This window comes from Doryrhamphus excisus, chromosome 6 (assembly GCF_030265055.1).
Source record: "Doryrhamphus excisus isolate RoL2022-K1 chromosome 6, RoL_Dexc_1.0, whole genome shotgun sequence".
Taxonomy (NCBI): Eukaryota; Metazoa; Chordata; class Actinopteri; order Syngnathiformes; family Syngnathidae; genus Doryrhamphus; species Doryrhamphus excisus.
This window is the reverse complement of record NC_080471.1, coordinates 5,374,367-5,401,103: the sequence shown is the minus strand read 5'-3', so window position 1 is coordinate 5,401,103 and position 26,737 is coordinate 5,374,367. Positions and strand designations below refer to the sequence as shown.

Genomic DNA, 26,737 nt, shown 5'->3' with positions numbered 1-26,737 from the left:
TGATCTGTGAAAATATGTCTTTGAGTGATACGAAATAAGAGTTTTTTTGTATTATTTTTTTAAATTAATTTTATGAGACCAAAGATTAAACATAAAGGAAAGTCTGAATTTTAGTAGAAAAAAAGGAATGTGCTGTAATGAATGCTACCTTCCTGAGTGGGTAAGTGTATTGTAAAGTACTGTATACTAAAGTGCATGTAAAGTCCTTTGAAGGGTATATATTTTTAAAGCATTGCACTGTAATTTTATGAGCTATGTTGTCACCTCATGGCTGACGAGAAAAAAACAAACAAAACTTTTATCTTCCCAAACACTATTAATGTTCTGTTAATATTCAACATTTGAGAGACCTGGCTGAAGCAGATAGTATAATAATTATTAAAGACGGTGCTCTCTATTGTTGCGTCTGATGGTGAATTAGGAAGAGCTGTAGTCTTTTTTTTTTTACTCTATTTTCTTTATCTGATGAATTTCCTGATAAAATGTGCCACAAAATGGCTAACAAGCAAGTTTCTTATAATTACATACAATTATGAAAACGGATACAAACATATCAACATTTCTTTTTCATCAAGTAAACAAATCACAAAGAGTTACAAAATTAATTAGGAACACGATTCATCAGCAGATGAAGTCTGGAAACCATTGCTGTAAAGCACATGTTAATACGTAATACACCTACAATATAAAGTACAAGTTACTGCAATACCTCAATGCGCCACGAGGTGACAGTGTCGCTACACAATACAGTCCCATTTCCACTAGGTTTGTATTATGCACTGCATATTAGTGCAATACCTAACACTGTGGGCGATTGCGGCACTCTGAACACCTCTAGAGCAGGGGTGTCAAAAGTGTGGCGCGTGAACCATTGGAGGCCAGCTAATTTTTACATTTTTTTTTTACTAATAAAAATAAATTATTATCTTGTTCAGAATATTACAGAGGATGATTAGAGTCAATTAAAAAGTGGCAAGAAAAAAAGTTTGCACTGAATCAAAAAAATGATGATGTTCAACAAGAATTTTCAGGAAACTACAAATTAAACAATTTAAAAAACAATATTGACAACAGGGCTGCACGGCGGATGAGTTGTTAGTGCACAGGTTACACAGCTAGAAGACCCGAGTTTGCATGTTCTCCCCGTGCATGCGTGGGTTTTCTCCGGGTACTCCGGTTTCCTCCCACATTCCAAAAACATGCTAGGTTAATTGGTGACTCTAACCACTAAGTGTGCTAACCACTAAGACGGCCGTGCAGCCCTTCTATGATTAAAATATGACTTAAAACATGACTGTAGCTTTACATAAGCTTTATGTTGCAAACTGCAACCACAACAACAGACATATTGCTAAATACAGTAAATAGCCCTAAAACGGTAGCTGCCACTGTTATATATGTTTTCCTAATATTGTGGCCAACTGCCATGAGTCAGTTCATGAGTCAGTCTCCGCCCCTACTACTGCGTCACCAAACCACTTCCTCTTTCAAACCCATGTGCTGCTGGAGGAGGTGTTAGGACTTCCACATGTATGTATGTGAGAGGAGTTAAGGAGGGAGAGAGAGAGAGAGAGAGAGAGAGAGAGAAAGGGGCTAGGGGGAGCACATTTGAAGAAAACTGGAGGATGATGGGTTGACCCCCTTGGGAGCATCTTACCTGAACCCCTGGACAACATGGAAGGCAGAAAGGTCCTCCATTTCGTGCCGTCCGGTAAGTTTCTGTGCTGTGTGTCGGTTGGGTGGGGTTGGGGTGGAGCGGGGTGTTGAGCGGGTCTCCCACGGTGCAACCTGAGCCACCTTGTGTCACGTGCAGATCCCCCTCTCTTCTGTATGTGCAGATGGCACATGAGTCAGAAATCAATACAGCAGTGTGGCTGTGTTATGATGAGCTAAGGGAATATTTGCTATCTGCCGCTAGGAAAGGCTGATACAATTCTAACACTGTTTATGTTTAATGACTCACGGGGAGGCAAAATGTCCAAAAATGCTCCGGGTAAATTGTTCCAGTTCGTATAAATTCATTATTATTAGAAAAAAAAGTGTCCCCCCCCAACTACAGTAAATTATTGATCTAATATGGATCACCACAAATAGATTTGGCGCCACCTGTTTGCCCTCCCTCATAAAGATAATATAGCAGGACTAACAGACGCCAATCTGTCCCTTTGGGGTCTTTTTTTTTTTAAGTGACCAGCGACAACTCTATCGACTTTCTCTGGTCTAATTGTACAAGTTTGGGGACTCACAGAAGGAAGTTCATTTGAATTAATGAGCATATTCATTTTGCTTTTTGGTTGTTTTTTTTTCTTGCAAATTAGGCTGCACGGCGTAAAAAGTGGTTGGCGCACAGGCCACACAGCTAGGACATCCGAGTTCAATTCCACCCTCGGCCATCTCTGTGTGGAGTTTGCATGTTCTCCCCGTGCATGCGTGGGTTTTCTCCGGGTACTCCGGTTTCCTCCCACATTCCAAAAACATGCTAGGTTAATTGGCCACTCCAAATTGTCCATAGGTATGAATGTGAGTGTGAATGGTTGTTTGTCTATATGTGCCCTGTGATTGGCTGGCCACCAGTCCAGGGTGCACCCCACCTCTTGTTTGAATACAGCTGGGATAGGCTCCAGCATCCCTGCGACCCTTGTGAGGATAAGCGGTAGAAAATGAATGAATGAAAGCTTTTGTTGCAAACATGAATTTGTGGAATTGAAAATTGAATATGGTTATGATATTAGCTTCAATTCAAGTTTCATTGAATTTACTTTTTTATTACACAGCATGACGAACAATATTGTTTGGCTTTTGTAACAAACTTCTGTGAGTCAGGTCCCTAATTCAATAAAAGATACAATAAAAGTCAGTTCAATAAAAGATACAATTGGGGGGGAAATGGGTGTGCAAAAATATTTTAGTGTAGAACGAATCATTTGACATGGTTACAGATCAATTTGTGGTGTGATTTAGAATATATGCCTTTAAAACAAACTCTCTTCAACGTAATAGTCCTTTATTGATGGTCCCTAGTACAAACAACCAGCGGTTTGAATGACACAGCAATCCAGGCATAGTGAGGGGGAACTACCGCTACAGCTAGGAGACCCTAGTTCAATTCCATCCTCGGCCATCTCTGTGTGGAGTTTGCATGTTCTCCCCGTGCATGCGTGGGTTTTCTCCGGGTACTCCGGTTTCCTCCCACATTCCAAAAACATGCTAGGTTAATTGGCCACTCCAAATTGTCCATAGGTATGAATGTGAGTGTGAATGGTTGTTTGTCTATATGTGCCCTGTGATTGGCTGGCCACCAGTCTTGTGCGTATACAGCTGGGATAGGCTCCAGCATCCCTGTGACCCTCGTGAGGATAAGCGGTAGAAAATGATTGAGTTTGCAAATTATATACACAAGCATCATGGCCAAATATGAAAATGACACTATGATGTCAACTATAACCCACAGCCACAAATAAGATTGCCGCACCGTGAGAAAAAAACAAATGTCCCACACTAAAAAATCCAATTACAAATACACCATAGCAAAATCTAATTTCTTTAACTGTGGTTACCACGAATGAGTTAACGTTTGCAGGTCTCGGGTTAAGAAGATTATGCAGCAGAAAAAATGTCCCTCATGTTACAATCTGTTTCAGGTTGTACCCCCCCCCCCCTTGTATTTGATGTATCGTTGCACCTCAAAAGAGGCAAATGTTATGATATGATTTTAAAAAGATTGACATGATGCACTCCATAATGGATGAAGTTAAGATGATTATTGTTGGTTTAGTGGCTGTGTCCACTGTGAGTAGTATGAGCAAACATCAGGTCGTTTTTAAGCTGCTAAAGTGGACTGAGCTGTGAGGCTTCCTTCCTGCTATTTGCTTTATTTTCTACATTGGGACCTAAAGTGCAAACACGGCTCACACAGCGACGTGCACGGTTCAGATCATTGAGGCTGACTGAGCTTGATCACGTCATGGTTTTACTGTTTAAATGCAGGACCTTGAATAGTGTCTCTTGGACACCCTCTTCTCACTAAGAGCGGCTTGGCAGCTAAGATTTATAAAACATAGCATTGGGAATTTTCTAGCATTATTCCGATACTGTGAAGTGTCATTTTCTTTCGTCTGTAGTATAGAAGGCATCTTGTCCATCGCTATAATCAGGTACAGTCGTGAATCCTTACGCCAACTTGGACCTTTATCTTTACAATACTGCGACATAAAGGTCTGGCAGCCGACCCGCGTGGTACAAATAACCGCATTCGCAGATCCGTGAGGCTCCACTGAGACGCAGGAGGCCTTGGGAATGTTCCGTCTTAATCTGCCAGAGGACCTCGTCTCACTCAGGCGTGGCCGTCGGAGACAAACAGCTCATCATATGCAGCGTCTGAGAAACACACGACTGCTTATGAAAACACGGCACACAGCTGGTGCCTTGGTTTGCATTGTAAGTGAGAGGGAAACGTGTGGAACCTCTCACTATGTGTTATTGTCCCGCACCGCTTCATCTTCTCCGACATTGTTTCTGCAGGGTGCTGATATGATGGGAATGTGGTTTAGTGCTAACTTAGTGGAAAACTAAGTCAGTCCACATCGGAAGTACAGTTTCAATTAAAGTAAGTTAGAGTAAGTTGCACATCTTATAAATAATGCCTTCAGTTTGCAGTCTTCCTCCCACATTCCAAAAACATGCTAGGTTAATTAGCCACTCCAAATTGTCCATAGGTATGAATGTGAATGTGAATGGTTGTTTGTCTATATGTGCCCTGTGATTGGCTGGCCACCAGTACAGGGTGAAGACAGCTGGGATAGGCTCCAGCATAACCGCGTCCCTATAGAGAGGATAAGCGGCATAGAAAAATGGATGGATGGATTATGTTGAAATCCTAAAATTAAACAGGCTGACTAGACAAATATTCTTTAGAACAATGGTTGTTAATCTTTCTGATGTTGAGGCCCCATTTTTAAATATTAAATAATAATATTAAATATTAACAGTGTATCGATTTAATTGATTATTCACTATTCATTTGTTTTCAATAATAAATCAAATCCACTGACAGTTTAACAAGCTAAAACCTGAATAAAGTTTAATGAATAATGACATGATAAAATGTGATCATCACAAATATTTTTATTAATTTTATCTTAACTTTTGCTAATAATTTGTGGAACAAATCAAGCAAGAAAAAAATTACAGTCAGGCTTATTAATAAAAAAAATGATAAATTATTAATATCAATAAAAATCAATACAATCAATCAATAAAAAAGTAGCTTTTGCTTCATCCATCCACTTTTCAAATCATCGTGTTTCATTGTTTTCCTGTTTTTTTTAATGCAATTGTGTGCAGATTTGAAATAAACCTTCTGAATCTGAAAAAAATAACATAAAAATAAATAAATAAATACAAATATAAAATAAAAAATAAAAAGTGATAAAAAACCGTTCTTGATGAAGTCAGGATTGTACTTATGTAAAAATGTAGTCTTTTATTTTGTCATAATTTTTTCCTTTTAATAACGTCTCCATTCCCAAGTGCGGTTGAATGTCTTCTTCTGATCTTCTGTGAGCTTGTTTAACAGCCGACTGCCACATTACTGCCACCATCTGGTCGGAAGCTGCACTGTAACTGAGCGTCCCCTGGATAACATACAGTAGCATAGCGGCTAGCTTAAGTACGTCTGGTGTCTTCAGTTGCTAACCTACTACGCAGTCCCACGGCCTCGTGGCCAACTGGTGCAAAACTCTGTTTTTTTGCAAGCACTATTGGTGGCGCTTGATGCCCAAGTTTGGGTTAAGAATCACTGCTTTAGAAGATATGGAGTTGTTGCAGTGTTCAAAGTAAAGACATCTTCTGTAGTGGAACACATTACTCATCCCATCTTAAGGCTGGTTTAATCCTTAGCACAGCCTTTGCTCCCAAAACTGCAGTGGCAGTGTATGAAAAACATACTTGTAACCACGCTACTAAACTCATAGTGACACTTGGCAATCTACTTCTTGAAGAAGAGGAATTGTGTTGTATTTATTTTTTGCTGCAATAGAAAAGGAAAATAATTCTGAACTCAGCAAAAGAAAAACAAACAACTTGACTTAAACACAACTATGGCGCATCAGGGTAGTTTATATTCTGTACTACAGCGGCGAGGATCTCATGCTCATTTTTTTTCATGTGTTCGTCCGCGTTGTTACAAAAATTTGAAAGTGAGTGGAGAGGAGATTTTGCAAATGAAAAGTGTCGCTAGCTTGAGAGTACGTGGGCCCGAAAATGACGGGATTCGTCTGTATGGACCTCGCGGATGCGGACAGAATAAAACGAGCAAAAGTACATGAGACACGCACTTCCTTGTTCCCAGTGCTGTGTTTTTGCAGGTGAAACTTTCTTACCTCTTTCATCATCCTGTGCCTTCAAACATCCGCTTCCTTCTTCGTCTTCTGCGTGGGTGACGTCAGCAATTCCTTGAGGCGGGAAAAAAAAATCCTTGATTATTTTTTGCTTTTTTTTTCGCCCCTAATTTGTATGTGTATTTAATATTTAAGCGGTGACAAGCTGTGGTGAACTGTGACTTTGTTTTTAATTAATTAGGACATTCATTAAATATGAGATTCATGACTGAGCCAAAGGGACATATGAGCACATATAGCAGGAGATCATGTCCCAAGTGAAAAGCAGCACAGAGCGAACATTATTAAAGCTCACCTCCGTGCATTTACATGCAGCATTAACATTTGTGGACAAGAATGAGGTGAAAGGAAGCCTACAAAATACACATCTTGTGTCTTGCTCAAAATCTGCATGACAGTGGCATATTCAAGGACTGCCGAACAAAATGGCCGCAACGCCCAAAGACGACATAAAATGAAAGCATAAATTTACTTACATGTGTAAAATTAGGAGCTTTGATATTCCACTCATAAAACACACTAATTAGTCACAGCACCAATTGTTTAGCACACAATGAGATTAATCTTGAAACATCTTGAACAATTTACTGCACAACATCATCCACAATCTTCTTTATTTGTTCATCTAATGCACACAGAACAACAACTTAACTTTCTTCTGCACTGGTTGTCTGTTCACATGAGGCGTTCGGGCGCATCACGTAAGTCTTAATGTTAGACGTGAATCAATGTCAAGACGTTTTTCATTTGTATTCACTTACCCCCTATGGTAATCTGCATACCCCTCTTTTAGGTAATATGATGTTATGTCATCCTCTATATTATAGACGACTAGCAAACCTTAGCATGTTTGAATTTATAATTGCGTTATTTAATTAACGAGTGGAACGTAAGTATATTTTAAGAAATGGCAGTCTTGTGTTCACGTTAAGAACTGTGATGTCTCCCCAAACACCAGCTAGCAGTAACAACTTTGCAAACAGAGCTCAATATCACACATTAATCACTTAATGATTCCTGGTGTCTCATGAATGTTTGATATACATTGAATGCTCACCCATTGTTTCTGTTGCTTTGTATTTAGTTCACCGTTTTCGCATTTCTTCTTCTACGGTCAGGTATTACTGCCGCCATGATTGTCATTGAAAATACATGGATGCACGATGTCCAAACAAAAGACCTGTAGTTTAAAAAAAGCGTCCTGTACCTCTATAATTGTGTATTGATAAAAGCGAATAATTCATTTCCGAAAACGCTAAATGTTAAAGTTAACTTCCATCATGCTGCTTTGATTCCAATACAATATTGTGTGTGTTCCAAGCGAACCTGCCCTCTAGTGGCCTGGAATTGAATTTCACATCAGCACAATGGTGTTCTTTTTGACAGTATCAACCAAAACGCATGACTGTATTTTTTATTTTATTTAATTATCTTTGCAAATACCTTTTTTATATTTAAAATTGTGCAAGTATGCCTAATTCTGTGACTAGTGAGTGTATATGCATCAAGAAGTGGAATCACAGTATGACAAGTGTGACAATATACTGATATGTTGGCTATATATAGATAATAATAACGATTGACTAAATAATGGAAGTAAGCATTCATTTTGTGTATTCTCTTTTATAGAGGCCCCACCAACCGGGAGCTCCAAGAATGGCTATGTTTTCCAGGAAATGGGTTAGTAACCAGTGTATTTTTATTCATAATTTGTTTGAATGCTGTGCTGTGATGTTCTTATTATGGTCTATTTTGCCAACATTGTAAACACAATTCCTTAGGATATATGAAAGATTACAAAAATGTTCTTTTCCATATGGAAATGTATTGCAACAGTTATCCAGTTAATGCCTCTCACTTGTGGCCTATTTCATGCTGTTGGAGAACTGAGAGCCTAATTAACACTTAAGTAATGAGGCGGTTGATCTGTGAGTTGACTGCGAGAAGAAGGAGAACAATCATCAGTCAAAACTCACGCAGGGTTTGAGTTAATTCCCTTAATCCTCCTTCTAAAGGAGGCTTCCACCCGGGGGTCATATTATTTATCTTCAGTATAATAAAGGGATTTACAAGGAGCAGCGATTATATGGCTGCAGGTGTTGCTTTAAAGGGTGGCTTCTTTTTTTGTGGATTGTAGGAGAGTAAAACAAACTGTGGAAAACACCTTTCAACCCAAGAGAGGCCAATCTAGATAGAAGGCTGACATATGAAATCAATAAAGCTCGCTCGGTGTAAATCGGAGGTGTCCAAGGCACAGGCCACAGGCCATTTACGGTTATTTCCACTCTGGTTTTGGGGGAAGAGTTGTGCCTGAAATATGTCATTTATTTTGCTAGAATACACATGCTTGCATATATTTTGGAGTATGTTAAAGCCCTGAAAAAGGCAATGTAGTTTGCGACGAAATCATAAAAATTGCATTAAAATGTCAAGAATGGTTGATTCTATGAAAAGTTTGGTTCCCGCTAGAGTGAATGAACTAATTTTGAGGACTATCCACAGCGTTGAAAGATGGAGAAGAGGGTGCGGATTATGGGAAGAATTCTCCTGTCTCTCACAAGGAAATCATCTATGACAACCAGATCCAACTCAGTGTGTCAGGTGTGTAACATGAATGGAAATCGATATGAACAACCTCTTCCATGGATGATAGATGAGGCCAAATGTATTTAAATATTGCCATAACAACATAAAAACACAATATAAAGATGAAGAACACAACAGACAGATTCCAACTAATCACCATTAGTGTGAATAATGTTATCTTATTTCTTATTTTTCAAGTTAGTTTACAGCACTTAACTTTCTGATGCTGTTCAGGTTGGATAAGTTCAATATTAGTGACAAACTGGTAATGGTAATGGTTTTATTTCATTTGAACATGCATCAGATTACAATTGAATGCATCACATAATCAGTTCACAGTTCCACATGTCCAAAAGGAGTAGGAAGAAGCAAAGCTTATTAAATCCTACCCCTCCATCTGGTACTTTTACAATCAGTAACTGTTACATTTGTTCACTTCCTGCTTTCCTAATGTAGTTTAAGGTTTTTTTTGTTTTTTTTTGTCCTGTACCGAAGTGAATTGGCTCATCGTGGCCAGCCAATCACAGGGCACATACAGACAAACAACCATTCACACTCACATTCATATTGGCTCATCGTTGTGCATTGTTTGAGGGTCTTACTCAATCCATTCCATAGTTTGATTCCGCATACTGAAATGCTATGGCTAGCATAACGTAGTCCTAGCATAGAAGTGTTTCAAATGTACTTCTTCCCTGAGATCATATTTCTCCTCTCTTGTAGAGAAGTATTGGATGACATTTTTAGCTAATTGCTTATTTTTAGCCTTATGCATTATTTTAGCTGTTTGAAGATGAACTATATCAGCAAGTTGAAGTATTTGTGATTTTAGAAATAAGGAGTTAGTATGTTCTCTGTAGGCGGCATTATGAATTATCCTTACTGACCTTTTTTGCAGTACATTTAGCCAGTGAAGATTGCTTTTATAGTTATTAGCCCATATTTCCACACAATAAGTAAGATATGGTAGAACCAGAGAGCAATAAAGAGTGTGGAGTGATTTCTGATTGAGAACAAATTCTGCTTTGTTCAATATTGAAATATTTCTGGCCACCTTATGTTGTATATTTGTAATATGAGGTTTCCAGCTCATATTTTTATCTATTGTGATCCCCAGAAATGTATTTTCCTTCACCCTTTCAATGTCTACACCGTCTAAACTGTGCTAATGTTTTTATTGACAGAACCAGAAGGACCAGGGTTTGGCCTTCTTAACACAACAAGGAAGGTAAGATGGAAATTGTTTGATTTTAAACTAAATATATTGTAATTATTATTATAGAAAAGTAAGAACATTTAGTGACCCCCCCCCCCCCCCCCCCACACACACACACACACAAGTATGTGAAGCCGATGGACTTCCGTGAGGAGGTGCGGGCCCACAGGGACCTGGACGGCTTCCTGGCCCAGGCGAGCATCCTCCTGGACGAGGGCGCCTCCACGCTGGATGAGGTCCTGAGGCGCATGTTGAGCACCGTGGCGGAGGACGGCCACGGAGGGGGCTGCGATGTCGACGAGGTGATGGGCTCGCTGTTCACAGACGCAGGGAGAAGGGAGTTGGATGGTAAGATGACGTGAGATTAGAAAAACTCTACTAGGGAAGATTATGCTTCAGATTTCGACGTTGAAACTTGTTTTGTTTTGCGGCGACAGTCCATCTTCTGTCAGAGACCATTCAGGGAGTGACGGCGACGCCCACTGGCATTCATTACCAGCAGTCATGGCTCTGTATTCTGTGAGTATGTTACAGTTACATTGAGCTCTCCCTAGTGGGGACTGTGCAGTAGGGGCAGTGCCCTACCAGTTGCAGCAGATAATGCTGTTTGTCATACTTTTGAATTTGTTTTATATTTAATACAGAGTAGTCATTGTATTCTGTGGGTTCATGTGGATTACATTGACCTTATTGCGAGGACATATGTTCAATTCCTGGCTAAGGTTGCGTCATGCAGGACACATTATTATTATTATTATTATTATTATTATTATTATTATCATTATTATTATTATTATTATTATTATTATTATTATTATTATTATTGTTATTATTATTATTATTATTATTATTATTATTATTATTATTATTATTATTATTATTATTATTATTATTATTACACTGGCCTTAGGAGTGAATAAGTGAGGACTCAACAGTAGGGGCAATGCCCCACTGGTTCCAGTAGAGGATGCTGTTTTTCATACAAATTAAATTAAATTAAATTAAATTAAATTAAATTAAATTAAATTAAATTAAATTAAATTAAATTAAATTAAATTAAATTAAATTAAATTAAATTAAATTAAATTAAATTAAATTAAATTAAATTAAATTAAATTAAATTAAATTAAATTGTAGTTTTCCTGGTACAGCCTACAAATATCCCTTTTTTCAAAAAATCCATCCATTTTCTAAAGCCAATCCTCACTAGGGTCATGGGTTATGCTGGAGCCTATCCCAGCTGTCTTCGGGCGAGAGGCGGGGTACACCCTGGACTGGTGGCCAGCCAATCACAGGGCACATACAGACAAACAACCATTCACACTCACATTCATACCTATGGACAATTTGGAGTCGCCTGTTTTTGGCATGTGTGAGGTACCAGAAAACCCAAGCATACACGGGGAGAACATGGCCAACGTGCTAACCACTCATCCACTGTGCTGCCTTTTTTGAAACATATTTGATTCATCCCTAACATAGTCGTGTTCTAACTTACCGCTGTTGCTTTTCAATGCGACCAGCTGCAACGTGAGAACCCTGCAGAGACGTCATGTCTGCATCGCACGTCTGGAGAGGCCGCAGAACTGGGGGGTCAACTGCTGCGAGGCACGCTACGTTGTCCTCATCCTGGCCCCACACAGAACAGTAAGATGCCGGTTTACTCTGGAAAAATAAACCTTGCATCATATTGCGTTTTTTTTTAACACAACAACCCTCTTTTTAACATCCTAGAAAAGCACCAAGTCGGCCATCGAACTGGGAAGAACATTTGCCACCATGCTCTCAGACATGTCCTTCAGACAAAAACTTCTAGAGACCAAAACCCAGGAGGAATTCAAACAAGAACTGGTCCGCCAGCGACAGCAGCTGTCCGTGGTCATGGAGAAGCCCGTTGTAGATGACGTGGATGAATCCGATCCACGGAAAGGCAAAGCACTTCAGGTGTGGTTAAAGACGGGGAAGATGTTCCTGTATATGGAATATAAATGATGATAAAACAAAATAACATATAGCAATAAGGCAACATGTTCTCTCTAAGTCCTTCCTCATGGTTTAGTGCTTCAAGCCAGGCATGTGAATATGAGGAGCCATGAGGTGAAGTGCCAAATGATCTGATTATCCAGATTCCGCAATCCATTAGTCGGGCCTGGGGAACGAGAGGCAGATGGGTTGGACAAATGGCTGCCAAGTCTGCCTGGCAGCAGAATGATTGCAGACAAAGTACTTCATTATGTCCACTGAGGACATTTAGACACAAACACTCCCCACGGAGAATACTTTTATTTTGGTGAATTAACACACTAATAGAAGAAAGGGCCATTGGTAGTGTTGTGGCACTCTTTGTTTTCACAGGAGGTCCTTAAAAGCAGCAGTATTCCTATAATATAGAGGGTTGACTAGCATTTTTACAGTAGGTCCTCAAAAAAGTAGAGCTTCTGTCACTGTTTTGTGGTATCCATCCATCCATTTTCTGTACCACTAAACGGTGGCGGCATGCTGGAACCTATCCCAGCTGTCTTCGGGCGAGAGGCAGGGTACACCCTGGCATTTAAAATCATTCAATTCATTCATTCATTTTCTACCGCTTATCCTCATGAGGGTCGCGGGTATGCTGGGGGCTATCCCGGCTGTCTTGGGGCGAGAGGCGGGGTACACCCTGGACTGGTGGCCAGCCAATCACAGGGCACATATAGACAAACAACCATTCACACTCACATTCATACCTATGGACAATTTGGAGTGGCCAATTAACCTAGCATGTTTTTGGAATGTGGGAGGAAACCGGAGTACCCGGAGAAGGGAGCAGGGAATCGAACCCGGGTCACCTAGTTGTGTAACCACTCGTCCACCGTGCAACCAGTTTTTGTAGTTATGCTCATATCACCGAGTACTTCGGTACGTGACAAAAATATGAGGAGCCATGAGGTGAAGTGCCAAATGATCTGATTATCCAGATTCCGCAATCCGTTAGTCAGGCCTGGAGAACAAGAGGCAGATGGGTTGGACAACTGGCTGCCAAGTCTGCCTGGCAGCAGCAAGGTAGATGACGATGTATGGTTGTACTTCGGTACGAGGTGCATTATTAAAAAAAATTTTTTTTTAAATTACAAAAAAACAAACTGTATTATGGAAAGCAGGAAGTGAACAAATGTAACAGTTAGTGATTGTAAAAGTACCAGATGGAGGGGTAGGATTTAATAAGCTTTGCTTCTTCCTACTCCTTTTGGACATGTGGAACTGTGAACTGATTATGGGATGCATTCAATTGTAATCTGATGCATGTTCAAATGAAATAAAACCATTACCATTACCATATAGATGACCTTTGACTGCTATTTTTGCAGTAGGTCCTCAAAAACAGCACAGCCAACTAGCGTATACGTATATGTAGAATAACCTTTACAACAGCAGAGCACTACTTTCATGTAGAGAATCTTTTGCAGCAGGTCCTTAAAAGCAGCAGAGCGTTCCTGTCATATAGATGATCTACAGTAGGATAAGCATAAACATATTGCTTGTGTTTGAATTTACTTCTGACTATGTTAGCCAATTGGTGAGATGAGTGAGTACTGTAGTGATGGAGGGAAAAACAAACAAGCATGAATCTGTAGTAGTAGTAGTAGTAGTAGTAATGTGTGGTTACTTAGTAGCTGTATTTTAACCTAGTATTCCCTCATGTGTCAGATGAGCTTCTGTGCTGTTTTTTCCCCCATTCCAGTGTAAAGACTTCTTCAAAGCCGGTAAAGGTGTTTACGACGACCTCCGCCGCCGCTTGCCCCTCTACCCTTCAGACTTCACAGACGGTCTGTAATCAGCTTTTAACGCTGCTGGTGGTCTTCTGAAAAGGTGCTTTTTTTCATCTTTTTCACACTACTTTGATCCATGAAGGCATCATTGGGAAGGACCGCTGTCTGCTTAAGTACACCACCACCGCCATTTTCCTGTACATCGCTATTCTACTGCCCGCCATCGCCTTCGGTTCTCTGAATGATGAAAGCACACGAGGGGAGATCGGTAATGATGACTCTTCACAATGATGCAATACAAAGACAACCGAGCTCAAATGTCTTTCATAGATGTTCAAAAGACCATTGTCGGCCAGAGCATTGGTGGGGTGATCTACGCTTTGTTCGCCGGCTCGCCACTCGTCATTCCACTGACCACCGCGCCGCTCGCCATCTTCATTAGTGGTGCATAGTCATATACTACGTACTGTACATAATAGTACCAACAGGGATTTCCTTTAACACATAATGGTGTTTGCTTGCAGTGATCAGGGGCATCTGCGACGACTACGACCTTGACTTTGACGCGTTCTACGCCTGCATCGGCCTGTGGAACAGTTTGTTCCTCATCCTGGGAGGTTTATTCAATGTCAGCCTGCTGATGAAGCTCTTCAAACGGTGAATGCCATGAGAGCCTGTATACCTGTACTATAATATCTTCTCAAGGGAAAGTACACACAATAATGCTATATCTGAACTTCAATTACATTATTTGGTATTATTTGCATTATTTTTATGTTATGTTATGATATTATGCTAATTTGACCCTTTGTATTGAGTTGTGTATTGAGCTATGAACCATATAAGGAAGTTTGCCCTCTGTGACATCACAAAGGTGCAGTTTTACCACGCCTTTTGAAACCGAGCCTTTTGAGCCACCCCAAACTTCTTTCAGTGCTCATTTCCAAATGCGGAAACCTCATTATCTGAAACTTTGGTGTTGTTTAACACGAGAATACAACATTCTAACTACATTTATAGGTCAGAAAAAAGGAAAAAGCATAATAGGTCCCCTTTAATACAGATTGCTCATTAATAGGATAAAAAGATCATTTTTGTTCGCCCCGCTATTTAGTTATTTATAATCTAAAAAACATGTGGTCTTACTTTTTATTTGTATATAAGGCACGTGTGGCCTGTCCTCTATTGGAAAAACTTTGTTGTAAAAGTCTGATCACCTTCTGTTGAGCTTATATAGTTCTTCTTATTATTATTAATTTATTTCAGACATACATACTATGTTACATTATTGTTTCTCACATATACACTTACAATACAATACACTTACAATATCAATTTACAATTTTGTCAAGATGCCAAGAGAGCCTGCTCTGGTTAGTGAGGGAAGGACGGAACCTGAAATTAAATTGACAGGCAGATTGATGCGCCGTCTTGCGTCCGAAAGACAAATCTCTCAATCTACTCGTCGATCTACATTCCTACCATGACCCGGGGTCATGGGCTTTGGGTAGTGACCGAAAAGACAAGATCGTGGGTACAATCGGCTGAGGGTGGCTGGAGGGGCTCTGAGTAAGGTCCTATGCATTGAGAGGAGCCAAGAGAGGCTCTGAAATCTGGTTAGCATGCCGCCTGGACACCTCCCTACGTCCAGCAGGACCTTGTCTCCCAAATGGCCTGGGAAGACCTTGGGATCCGTCGGAAAGAGCTAAATGAACTAGTCGGTGGGAGGGAAATCTGGGCTTCCCTGCTTAGGCTGCTGCCCTTGTGACCAGACCTCATATAAGTGGAAGAAGATGGATGGTTGGATGGATAGAAGCAAGTAACACAAGTAGCCTGTGTATGACTTATTCATACAGACAGAATATAAGTTTTTCTTATGTCAAACGTAAAACGACAAAGCACTTCTGTCCAATATGAATGTTTGACTTTGGAGGTTCCGCTATAAAAACAGTAATGATCATTTTCACCACAGCCTATCTGCCATGTTTGAAGCATAAATTAACCAGGAACATAACACTTTTCTCAGAAGAAAACCCCGGTTGAAATATTTAAGTCTTTGTTGCATATATCATGTGACCTTAACACGAGGACAGACTGTGTTATGACTCCTTTATTTCTGCCTGTCCTGTAATCTTTCATTACATTCTGTGCTGTCATGTTGTGTCTGCTTGCATGAAAAAAAATAACCGTGTTCTCCCCAGCTCCACTGAGGAAGTCATCGCGTTGTTCATCTCCATCGCATTTGTCGGAGATGCGGTGAAAGGCACGGTTAAAAGTAAGTGAAATCACTTTATATTGATCATTTGTAGTGTAATGCAGGCGATCCTAGCTTTGTGCAGGGATTGGACCCTGGACCGTGAGCATAAGTAATTATATGCAAATAAAAACATCTATTATATATTTGACAAGGGACGGCACGGCGGTCGAGTGGTTAGCGGCCAGACCTCACAGCTAGGAGACCAGAGTTCAATTCCACCATCAGCCATTTCTGTGTGGAGTTTGCATGTTCTCCCCGTGCATGCGTGGGTTTTCTCCGGGTACTCCGGTTTCCTCCCACATTCCAAAAACATGCTAGGTTAATTGGCCACTCCAAATTGTCCATAGGTATGAATGTGAGTGTGAATGGTTGTTTGTCTATATGTGCCCTGTGATTGGCTAGCGACCAGTCCAGGGTGTACCCCACCTCTTGTGCAGATACAGCTGGGATAGGCTCCAGCATCCCTGCGACCCGCATGAGTATAAGCGCTAAAGAATGAATGAATAAATATATTTGACACGTGCATTTAAAGTACAAACTGTAGTAGTCAATACTAAAGAGCGATGAGCAGATCGGAGGACTGTGTAACCTTTAGCCAGTGCAAGACACCTAACAGTACCTTTCTCTCACACTCGCTAGTTTTTGACCACTTCTTCCACGAGCCCACGCTGGCGACTGCAAACAGCACGCTGGTGCTTCACGAGATCGCCGAGGTTCTAGAGAAGATGAAGAACCAGACAGCAGGACATGCCAACACCAGTGTGCCTCTGATGGCTCACGCTGAAGGACATGCCTCAGTCTTCCTGCCCAAGTCTCTGGTGCTGTGCTCCAGAGAGATCCCCATCCTGTGCCTTCTGCTCATGCTGGGGACCTTGTGGCTGGGTTACGCTCTCTACCTTATCAAGAGGAGGTAGGCCAACTGCTGCAACAGACCCAGGATGGGCCACACAATGTGTTTCAATACCTTAAATACATGACGTATGCAGCCTTGTGCTTAAAATTTGTACTATCGCTACACTATATGCTATTATATCTTCTCAAGGGAAAATACACACAATAATGCTATATCTGAACTTCAATTACATTATTTGGTATTATATGTATTATTTTTATGTTAAAGGGGAGCTATTATGCTAATTTTTTACCCTTTGTATTGAGTTGTGGTCTCGTATAGAGCAGCTACACACAATAACCCGCACAGAAAACTTTCTAGATTTTCCAGAATCTGCACCTATTCCAGCTGTATTTCCTTTGATTTGTGCTTCCTACCAAAACAGTTTTAATTTATTCCACCCACGGCCCGCTGCCAGGCATGCACACCCAAAGAGCTTCCTAGCTATGAACCATATAAGGAAGTTCGCCCTCTGTGACATCACAAAGGTCTAGTTTTACCACGCCTTTTGAAACCGAGCCCTTTGAGCCATCAACTTCTTTCAGTTCTCACTTCCAAATGCGGAAACCTCATTACCTGAAACTTTGGCATCGTTTAAGACGAGAATACAACATTTATACATTTATAGGTCAGAAAAAAGGAAAAAGCATAATAGGTCCCATTTAATACAGATTGCTCATTAATAGGATAAAAAGATCATTTTTGTTAGCCCCGCTATTTAGTTATTTATAACCTCAAAAAACATGTGGTCTTACTTTTTATTTGTAAACAAGGCACGTGTGGCCTGTCCTCTATTGGAAAAACTTTGTTGTAAAAGTCTGATCACCTTCTGTTGAGCTTATATAGTTCTTATTATTATTATTAATTTATTTCAGACATGCATACTATGTTACATTTTTTTCTCACATATACACTTACAATACACTTACAATATCTATATCTATATATATACACATACATACATACACACACACAAACCCTCATCACTATACATGTCTGAAAAGGAGCAGGAAGAAGCAAAGCTTATCACTGTAGGTTTTATGCTTTTCACTGTAGGTTTTATGCTTTCTTTGTAGCATTTCTGTAATGTAAAGTGCAATATAAATAACATTTATTATTATTATTACATTTATTATTATTAAATTAAATTCTTCATCTTGGCAGTCAAAATTCATTGTTCACTTTTTGCTAAATCTAGCTTCAGCTGGTGCAGCTGTAAAAAAAAAAACTATAAAAAACACACTGGTTTTTCCTCTCTATGGAAGGATGGTGAGTGCTCAGTATTGAAAGATTTTGTACATACCCATAAATACAAGCGGGCCCTGCATTTGTTAGCACTTTATTTTGTAGGTGAATGAGTTACTTGCCACTGCAGTCTATTTGTCTGACAGTCACCGTGACCTATTGGTCTTGGGCCTATAACATGTAAAACGGCTATAAAAAAAATCTGTAAGAATCTCCCAGCTGAATAATGTTTGGCCCCTTTAGCCCGTATCTGAACGACAAAATCCGAGAAGTAGTGTCAGACTGCGCTCTGCCCATCTCTGTGGTCATCTTCTCCTTCATCGGCTCCTACCTCTTCCTCGATGTACAGCGTGAGTGCAAATCTCCACAGTGCTCATATACGACATCTCAACCTCTGTCAGTAGACTTATTTTGTTCTTGTCCATGTGACCCATGTTTAACCGGTCTGATGTTACCCTCCCAATGCTACGCTCTTGACAGTTCCTGTGTTCAGCGTTCACGACGGACCCGTCTTCAACTACCCTCCCTTTGACAAGCTGTCAGGACTCAACACTCTGAGCGCAGTGGGACTCGGCTTCCTCCTCGCTCTGCTCATCTTTATAGACCAGAACATCGTCATTTCACTCACACATGTGCCGGAACACAAGTAAGAGCTTGAGTGTGTGCTCTAATGTCAATTATGGTTGTTTACTGTGGTGTCGAACTGCATTGACGGAATATTGGTGTTTCTAATTTCTCTCATATACCTAAACATGACACTCGAAATAGGGAATGCCCCAAATGTGGAAGTGAAGTTCTGTTTTTCAGAATAGTTTTTGAAGACCAACTGCAAAAACGCAAAGGTGTCCTTCAAAGGAAGGAACTGCCATTTTTTGGAACCTAAAAAAACAAAATAAAAACACTTGGTAATGGTAATGGAACCTACTATGTGGAGTCAAACTATGGAATGGATTGAGTAAGGAAATCAAACAATGCACAACGATGAGCCAATTCAAGAAACAATACAAGCAGTTGATGTTTGCTAAATACAAGGATGAAGAGTCTTGAACCAGTCATGATGTGCTATATATATCACTATATTGACACTTACTATGGTACACATTATGGCATTGGATGCTCATATCACCGAGTACTTTGTGACCCCCAAAAAATAAAAAATAAATAAAAATATAAATAAAAAATATAAATAAATAAATACTTTTTTTTATTATATAGAAAGGCCGGAAGTGAACAAATGTAACAGTTACTGATTGTAAAAGTACCAGATGGAGGGGTAGGATTTAATAAGCTTTGCTTCTTCCTACTCCTTTTGGACATGTGGAACTGGGAACTGATTATGGGATGCATTCAATTGTAATCTGATGCATGTTCAAATGAAATTAAACCATTACCATTACCGCAAAATGATGGTCAAAGATCCCCAAATGATTGGAATAGACTGCTGCTTTGAAGCACCTACTTCAACAACGCTAGTCAAAGATCCCTGATATAACAGGGGTGCTCTGCTGTTTTTTAGGACCTACTGCAATAATAGTGGTCAAAGCTCCTCTATATGACAAGAACACTAGACCTACTTCAAAAACGCTAATCAAAGATCCCCTCTATGACTCTATGTAGTGCTCTGCTGTTTTAAGGCGAACTGCAAAAATACTAGTCAACATGAACATGCTGCTGTTTTTAGTAACCACTGCAAAAATATGACTGGAATATGTTGCTGTTTTTAAGGGCCTCCTGCAAACCAAAAACACTAGTCAAAGATCTTTTTAAGACAAGTGCTCTGCTGTTATTTGGAACCCTCCATCCATCCATTTTCTATGCCGATTATCCTCACTAGGGTTGCGGGGGTATGCTGGAGCCTATCCCAGCTGTCTTTGGGCGGACTGGACTGGTCGCTAGCCAATGACAGGGCACATCTAGACAAACAACCATTCACACTCACAATTTGGAGTCACCAATTAACCTAGCATGTTTTTGGAATGTGGGAGGAAACCGGAGTACCCGGAGAAAACCCACGCATGCATGGGGAGAACATGCAAACTCCACACAGAGATGTTTAAGTGGAGAATTGAGCCCGGGTCTTCCCACTCTCCTATGTGGCCTACATGCTAACCAGTCGTGCGACCCGTTATTTGGAACATACTGCAAAAATGTTTGTCGTTCCAAAGTTTTGAAGTGACATTGTACACCAGTCCTGATTTGGCCCACAGTTGTAAAACACTAACCATAATATGATAACCACTGAACCAGATTTAACGTATTGGCTACAGGTCTCAGTGTAATGCGTTTCTACAACACTACGAATGGGCGTCATAATTGATTATGTTTATGTTGAAAAACAAAGCGTACCTTTGAAATGTCTGCATTTGTTGGTACCAGGCTGCTCAAAGGCACGGCATTCCACTGGGACTTAGTGCTGACGGGCCTCATCAACATCCTCATGTCCTGTCTGGGGTTGCCATGGATGCATGCCGCCTTCCCGCATTCCTCCTTGCACGCCCGTCAGCTCGCCAAAGTGGAGCAGCACGTGGAGAACGGCCACCTCTACTCCACGTATGTCAACCTCAAACAAATTGAATATTCTTATGTTTGAATCTGAATAAAACATCGATATAAGCTGCTGATAATACATTTGTAGATATCAAGGTTTTATTTTAAGATATGTAGCAAAGCCTGCTTTAATGCAAAGCTGCAGAAGATGGATTTTTGTCACATTTGGTAGCCATAAAGAGGATATGATGCTGTGTGTATGCTAAGTCTGCAAAGTGACACTAAAACAAACAATAAACCCACGTCGATGAAAACACAACCTCCTGGAGCAAGGTTTTCCGAACACACAGTGTGATTGACTGGGAATGTCGATAATGAGCGTCTCGAGGACAGCTCCAACTAAAAGACAGCTAACTGAACCTAAAAAAAATCCAGACGAAGCATTTTTTCTCTCTCTCTCGTTTTACAGGATCGTCAGCGTGAAGGAGACGCGTCTGACCTCGCTGGCCGCCAACATCCTGATCGGCCTGTCTGCCTTCATGCTGCCCATTCCACTCCAGTGGATTCCAAAGCCCGTCCTCTACGGGCTCTTTCTCTACATTGCTGCCACTTCATTGGATGGGAACCAGATGGTGGACCGCATGGCCTTGCTGCTGAAGGAACAGGTGGGGAAGAAAGAAACCTGTTTGGACATCATTTTTCATTACAGGAAAACCCCTGTGGCACCCCATTATGTGTCAAAATGCTTTGAAAGACATGCTAGCATACATGTCAAACTATTAGAAATGTTAGCCATTTTCTACCACTTATCCTCACGAGGGTCGCGGGTATGCTGGAGCCTATCCCAGCTGTCTTGGGGCAAGAGGCGGGGTACACCCTGGACTGGTGGCCAGCCAATCACAGGGCACATATAGACAAACAACCATTCACACTCACATTCATACCTATGGACAATTTGGAGTCGCCAATTAACCTAGCATGTTTTTGGAATGTGGGATGAAATCGGAGTACCAGGAGAAAACCCACACATGCACGGGGAGAACATGCAAATTCCACACAGAGATGGCCGAAGGTGGATTTGAACTCGGGTCTCCGAGCTGTGAGGCCTGCGCGCTAACCACTTAACCGCCTTGGAGCCCGTTTTTCAAACATTCATTCATTCATTTTCTACCGCTTTTCCTAACGAGGGTCGCAGGGGTGCTGGAGCCTATCCCAGCTGTCTTCGGGCGAGAGGCGGGGTACACCCTGGACTGGTGGCCAGCCAATCACAGGGCACATATAGACAAACAACCATTCACACTCACATTCATACCTATAGACAATTTGGAGTCGCCAATTAACCTAGCATGTTTTTGGCGTGTGGGTGATGATGCAACTGCACAATAGAGGAGATCATGTTTGGTGCACGTTTCATTCATTCATTCATTTTCTACTGCTTATGCTCACGGGGGTCGCGGGGGTGTTGGAGCCTATCCCAGCTGTCTTGGGGCAAGAGGTGGGGTACAACCTGGACTGGACAATTTGGAGTCGCTAATTAACCTAGCATGTTTTTGGAATGTGGGAGGAAAACGGAGTACCCGGAGAAAAGCCACGCATGCACGGGGACAACATGCAAACGCCACACAGACATGGCCGAGGGTGGAATTGAACCCTGGTCTCCTCGCTGTGAGGTCTGCGCTCTAACCACTTGACCACCGCGCAGCCCCGTTTTTCAAACAATCTCGCTCAAATGTTCCATACTAGTGCTTGTCAGTCCCCCAAGATGTTGTACCAAATTCCGTGACATTTTTTTGACATTTCCTCATGTAGACCGCCTATCCCCCCACCCACTATGTCCGCCGTGTACCCCAGAGGAAGGTGCACTACTTCACGGGGCTGCAGATGATCCAGCTCATCATCCTGTGTGCCTTTGGCATGTACCCTCTGCCCTACATGAAGATGGTCTTCCCCCTCCTGATGATCCTGCTCGTCCCTGTCAGGTGAGGACATTAAACCAAGTTACTGTTATATTTCTTTTCAACGTATATGAGGACGGCACCAAAACATCAAGGATGTTGAGGATCTAGACCTGGGGTCGGCAAACTTTACTATCTAAAGAGCCATTTTACCCACTTGCTCACTAAAGAAAAATAGGCCGCAAAACATAATTTTAAAACAATATCTTATAAACTTTTGAGAGTCTGACTCTTTCTTAATTTTAACAAGTTTTAACAGCAGAATACAGCAAATAGAAGTGCAGTGTGCATGTGTAATGGAAGCCAACTCATGGAGCGATGACAGTATCATCTTGGTTAAACCTCAATATCTGACGCCTGAAGAAATGTGCAGCGACGTGCTCACATCCAGAGCCAATTGCGAGTCTCCCAAGATTTTAATTTGATTTGTAATCTGATTAGGAGGGAATTTGGGGGTATCAAAGTAGTTGAGAGCAGAAAAAGCAGAGTTGATCAAGTTGATCAAGGGGAGACAGAGCCTTCTCCATCGCTGCCCCCACCCTCTGGAACTCTTTGCCCCATTCACTCCGTGCTTGCCCTGACCTCCCCAGTTTCAAAAAACAACTAAAAACCCAGCTCTTTAAATCTGTTTTTAATGTCTAACTTTTTATATCTGACTGCTGTGCCCCGCCCCTCCCCGCTTTTACTCATGTTTTAACTGCACTCTAAAAAGTAATTCAGCGTATCTGTTGACACCACTTGATTTAATACATAAATGCAATGTAAAAAAATTTAATTAATTGATTTAGATAAACTTTCTAAGTTGCTAACTTTATTTTTTAAGTTAGGTTCAAATAATAATGTTGGCTATGACTTAATTTAGCATGTCATATACACTCAAATTTTATTGTTGGTAAGCTTAAAACAAAATTCAACTTGCCATGACTTAATAAAATTAGCTTGGTAACATAATATATACACACACACACACATATATATATATATATATATATATACATATATATATATATATATATATATATATATATATATATATATATATATATATATATATATATATATATGTATATAAAGTTACTGCTACTTAAAAAGTTGTGTGCATTGTTATTATAATTAAGTAGACAACAAATTTAACTTCCTTGAATAAAATGATTAAGTCAGTTGACTTAACATATTTTTTTTTGAGTTACGAACTTAAAAACTTGTCCCTATGACAACAATTATTCAGTAAGCATTACTTAAAATAAGCTTTGAGTGAAGAGGAAAAGCTAACTTGTGCGATGCAATATTGCTTGTTGATTCAAAGCAATTTCAAATTAAGTTGTCCTAACTAAGAAAGACTAATGGAAACTGTTGTGTTGATTTTTTTTTGTTGAGGCTAAACATTTATTTTTTTGAGTGTGTGTATTAACGAATGAATGTTGTATTTTGGTGTGTTTTCTACTCTGTTTACTTGCTTTTATTCAACTCCATTCTTCTGTAAAGTGTCTTTGAGTATTTTGAAAAGCGCTGTACAAAATAAAATGTATTATTATTATTATTATTTATTATTACTCTTGCTAGTGTACGGTCTCACAGAAAGTCATATTTTTTTCCAAAACCCATTACAAAGATGTGTATTTTCCTCATTCAGGTGTTAAAAAAAAAATACTTGAGCATTGCGAAGGGAGCCACAACAAAGAGGCTGAAGAACAACATGCGGCTCTGGAGCCGTGGGTTTCTGACCCCCGGTTTAGACTTTTCCAAAATCTGTAAAATTACTTTGGAGAAATTTGCGTTAGGCTAAATTTGCGAAAACATGTGAATGGACATTTGCATTGTATGTGTGTGCGAATGGACCGACAGATGTTTGCAATATGTGTGTGTAAATGACTGGTCAGAAAGAGACATTTGTGTTATGTCTGTGTATGTCAATGAAATGACAATGACAAGCATTTACATTCCCTCTTTATGTACTAAATACACAGACAGACATTTTCATTATCAGTGTAAGTAAATGGATTGACCGGCATTTGCATTATCTCGTTACTTAAATGGAAATAAAGATTACGTGTGTGGAAGTACAGACAGACGTGCATTCTCTGTGTATGCAAATAGGCTTACGTTTGTTTGTATGTAATTAGTACTCGGACATTTGTGTGTGAATGGACATACCTTTCCATGTGTAGTTCTTCTAGGTACCGTACATGCAACTGTGTCAATCATGTTCTCTGCATGTTTCGCTTCAGGACCAGCTTGCTTCCGAGAATGATTGACGCCAAGTATCTGGACATCATGGACTCCCAGCACATGTAGAAGAAGATGGACAATGCAAACATAGCGTTTTTAGCATTTAGACTGTGACTATTGACACACCCCATTGTCTTGTTCTCAATCAATGTAATGAACCATTTCCTGGAACATAATCAATCACTCACTTACAAACTGTACATCATTAGTGAGCTGGTAACTACCAAACCACAAATTCATTAATTCCCCTCCAGAATAATTATATAATAATTCATGTTTTTGTCTGTTTTGCTTTTTGTATTTTGTATTTTTAGTGTGTCCTCTTTTTTTAAAAACATAAAAAAATATATAAATCAATAAATAGTTTTCATTTTAAGAATACGTGTATTGTGATGGATGTTATTATATACAACATTACTCCAATGCAATTCAATGCAAACAAATAAATACATTCTGAAGAATAAATCTGTGTTTTTTTAATGGATGTCCTCCGCTGCATGGGAATTGCAGTGTGAAGCTCCTCCACTAGATGGCAGTAAAAGCTTAGCTGCCGGTGCTGGAGCTCAGCTGACATAAACTGGCATCAAGTAGGATTTGATTCTTAGATGATTCCACCGGACAAATCACACACAGGATGCATTTGCTGTCTAGTCAATTAAAAAAAACAACACATCTGGGATTCCAGGCATCCACATGACCTCCAAAGTTGGATTTAATCCTCAAATTTGCAAAACAAAAATGACTTCCGTGCGTCTACGGAATTAACGCTACAAACGCTTTTTCTGTCTATATAACAGAAAGGATATTTGACTTTAAATATTTGACTACTGCTTCTTTTAAGTACGTACTTAAAAACAGTAGAAAGCCACTGACCTATCGAGAAGTGATTCTTAACCATAGGGCCGCGGGACTGCGTAGTAGGTTAGCAACTGAAGACACCAGACGTAAGCTAGCCGCTATGCTACTGTATGTTATCCAGGGGACGCTCAGTTACAGTGCAGTTTCCGACCAGATGGTGACGGTAATGTGGCCGTCGGTTGTTTAACAAGCTCACAAGAAGATCAGAAGAAGACCTTCAACTACACTTAGGAATGGAGACGTTTTTAAAAGGAAAAAAATAAGACAAAAATGGTGCCAGTCACCCCCAAAAGTCACAAAGAATGGCTTTTATTTATTTATTTATTTATTTATTTATTTATTTATTTATTTATTTATTTATTTATTTATTTATTTATTTATTTATTTATTTATTTATTTATTTATTTATTTTGACTGATTAATTTTATCGATTTTTATTCATATTAATAATTTGTTATTTTTTTATAAATACGCCTGACCTTTTTTTTCTTGTTTGATTTATTCCATGAATTATTAGCAAAAGTTAAGATAAAATTAATAAAAATGTTTGTGATGATCACATTTTATCATGTCATTATTCATTAAACTTTTTTTACAGGTTTTACAGGTTTTAGCTTGTTAGTTAAACTGTGAGTGGATTTGATTTAATATTGAAAACAAATGATTAAGATCAATTAAATTGATACAATTTTAGTATGTAATACGCCCCCGGGCCACCATGCACTGAAAAAATTGGGCCTCAATGTCAAAAAGGTTAATAACTCCTGATTTAGAGGATCTTTTAAGATTTCTGATTAACTGGAAAAGTGCTTTTTTAGACCATACAATGGTACAGTATCGGTGATGATAACCATAGAACCAGAAA

General features: G+C 39.9%; 1 protein-coding gene and 1 long non-coding RNA gene across 9 annotated transcripts; one reads left to right on the top strand and one right to left on the bottom strand.

The window, feature by feature from the left end:
- Window positions 1-1,505: 1,505 nt before the first annotated feature.
- LOC131131699 (solute carrier family 4 member 11-like) lies at window positions 1,506-25,419 on the top strand. 4 transcript variants are annotated; one of them, XM_058076635.1, is made up of 20 exons: window positions 1,506-1,711; window positions 8,028-8,078; window positions 8,901-8,999; window positions 10,169-10,212; window positions 10,326-10,548; window positions 10,638-10,719; window positions 11,724-11,847; window positions 11,935-12,144; window positions 13,922-14,006; window positions 14,092-14,217; window positions 14,280-14,393; window positions 14,474-14,606; window positions 16,151-16,224; window positions 16,846-17,116; window positions 18,587-18,693; window positions 18,824-18,989; window positions 20,720-20,893; window positions 21,300-21,495; window positions 22,640-22,809; window positions 25,014-25,419. In XM_058076635.1, exons 1-20 carry the CDS (start codon window positions 1,675-1,677, stop codon window positions 25,078-25,080), a joined length of 2,553 nt encoding a protein of 850 aa, XP_057932618.1. In that variant the 5' UTR covers window positions 1,506-1,674; the 3' UTR covers window positions 25,081-25,419. The 4 variants fall into 4 exon arrangements, with proteins under 4 accessions (XP_057932618.1, XP_057932617.1, XP_057932619.1 ...); XM_058076634.1 differs by lacking the exon at window positions 1,506-1,711 and adding an exon at window positions 6,905-7,099; XM_058076636.1 differs by lacking the exon at window positions 1,506-1,711 and adding an exon at window positions 7,112-7,191.
- Window positions 10,305-25,985, bottom strand: LOC131131710 (uncharacterized). 5 transcript variants are annotated; one of them, XR_009130236.1, is made up of 5 exons: window positions 24,940-25,985; window positions 21,330-22,802; window positions 20,690-20,903; window positions 11,699-12,349; window positions 10,305-10,514 (listed from the first exon to the last, which is right to left on the bottom strand). It is a non-coding gene; the product is annotated as an uncharacterized LOC131131710 (long non-coding RNA). The 5 variants fall into 5 exon arrangements; XR_009130233.1 differs by having other exon boundaries at window positions 20,690-22,802; XR_009130235.1 differs by having other exon boundaries at window positions 11,699-12,171; window positions 20,690-22,802.
- Between the last annotated feature and the right edge of the window lie 752 nt (window positions 25,986-26,737).

Coding starts and splice junctions, on each gene's coding strand:
- LOC131131699 (XM_058076634.1), top strand. CDS start 6,952: ATGAGATTAATCTTGAAACATCTTGAACAATTTACTGCACAACATCAT. Junction 8,079..8,900: donor CTATGTTTTCCAGGAAATGG/GTTAGTAACCAG, acceptor GACTATCCACAG/CGTTGAAAGATGGAGAAGAG. Junction 21,496..22,639: donor CCTTGCTGCTGAAGGAACAG/GTGGGGAAGAAA, acceptor TTCCTCATGTAG/ACCGCCTATCCCCCCACCCA.